The sequence below is a fragment of the Eimeria tenella genome, genomic scaffold (assembly GCF_000499545.2).
Source record: "Eimeria tenella Houghton genomic scaffold, Eth_scaff517, whole genome shotgun sequence".
Taxonomy (NCBI): Eukaryota; Apicomplexa; class Conoidasida; order Eucoccidiorida; family Eimeriidae; genus Eimeria; species Eimeria tenella.
In genome coordinates, this window is record NW_013545655.1 from 1 (window position 1) to 1,580 (window position 1,580).

General features: G+C 64.6%; 1 protein-coding gene across 1 annotated transcript; it reads right to left on the reverse strand.

The window, feature by feature from the left end:
- Nucleotides 1-2: 2 nt before the first annotated feature.
- On the reverse strand, nucleotides 3-998 carry ETH_00034295 (uncharacterized protein; the record flags this gene model as incomplete). The annotated part of the gene is made up of 1 exon (XM_013380331.1): nucleotides 3-998. A coding segment is annotated over one exon (996 nt), but the record flags the coding sequence as incomplete, so codon positions are not given.
- Between the last annotated feature and the right edge of the window lie 582 nt (nucleotides 999-1,580).

Sequence of the window (1,580 nt, forward strand, 5' to 3'; positions counted from 1 at the left end):
GCAGCAGCAGCAGCAGCAGCAGCAGCGTTCAGCGCCCGCGTCTGTCTTATGCTTTCTGCTGCCATCATTCGAGCAGCCAAGCAAGAGGGCCCCTGCGAGGGGCCCCGCTTGACTGCTGTTCTCCTTCCTGCTGCTGCTGCTGCTGCAGCAACGGCAGCGGGGAGGAAGGGCTGCTGCTGCTGCTGCGGGCTGGCCGCGGCGAGCTGCTGCTGCAGGTGCTGCTGCTGCTGCAACGCGAAGATCTGCCCCTCGCGCAGGCCGAAGAGACCCTCAGCAGCAGCAGCAGCAAACGGGCCCCCTGCTGCCACGGGAGAGTTTGCTGCTGGGGTCTCGCTGTACCCATGAGATATAAAACCTGCCAGCTGGGGGCCCCCCTGCTGCACATCCGAAGCAGCAGAAGGACTATTAGCAGCAGCAGGATCGAAAAAGGATTCTGGCAGCAGCCCCCCGTTGTCTCTCTCTGCGTTGTCTCCTCCTGCTGCAGCAAGGCAGCAGGAGGAGCCGCCGAGCACCGGCGGCGGCGCAGCAGCAGCAGCAGCTGCTGCTGCTGCAGCAGCAGCAGCAAACGGCTCCGAGCCAAACCCCCCCTCCGACGGTTTGCTGCTGCACGGGCCCGTGTCCGTCTCCAGCTCTGTCTCCCCCAAAGGCGGCAGCCCTGCGCCTTTGAATCCTGCTGCTGCTGCTGCTGCTGCTTCTCCGCCTGCTGCTGCTGCTGCTGTTGCTGGGAGCGCCGCTGCTGCAGCGCCCGGCTCGGCGCCTGCGGCCAGAGAAGCAGCTACTGCTGCTGCGGGACCTGCAGCTGCTGCTGCTGCTGGGGCTCCTGCCACCACCACACCTGCAGCAGCAGCCGGCGCGGTCAGCACGCCGTTGCTGTCGCTGCTGCTGCTGCTGCTGCTGCTCAGCTCTGGACAAATTAGAGGCGGGCATAATACTGCAGCTGGCAGGCCCAGCGGCAGCTGGTGCAGCGACTGCTGCGGCTGCGGCTGCTGCGACTCCATTTCTGCTGCTGCGGCAATGCGCAGGCAACTACGCTAGTGCTGCTGCTGCTGCTGCTGCTCCTGCAGCTGGTGCGGGCGTTGATGCTGTCAAAGCTGTTGCGGGCAGCTGCCTAGTTCCGTTGAGCGCAAGCAGAAATGAGCTCCGTTGCAGCTGCTGCTGCTGATCCGCTTGCTGCTGCTGCTGCTGCTGCTGCTCCTGCGGCAGTGGCAGCGGCTGAAGCAGATCGCTGTTCCACCCCCCGAGGGCCCCTGCTGCAGCACGAGCCACGCACAGGCGCGGAGCAGCGACACAAGGCAGCAAGCCCTAGAGCGGAGGCTGTTGCTGCTGCGGTTGCTACTGCTGCTGCTGCTGCTGCTGCTGCGCAGAGGTGGCAGCTGGAGTTGCCGCTGGCACAGCAGCAGCAGCAGGGCGCAGTCAACGGACTCGGAGCAGAGAGACACCCCAAGACAGAAAGGAGAAAAGAAAAATAAAAGTTTACAAATGTTGGAGAAGAGGCACATAGGCAAATATCAGGCGCACTCAAATGCAGCGGGAAGGCCACAGGGGGGGGCCCTGCTGCTGCTGCTGCTGCTGCTGCTGCT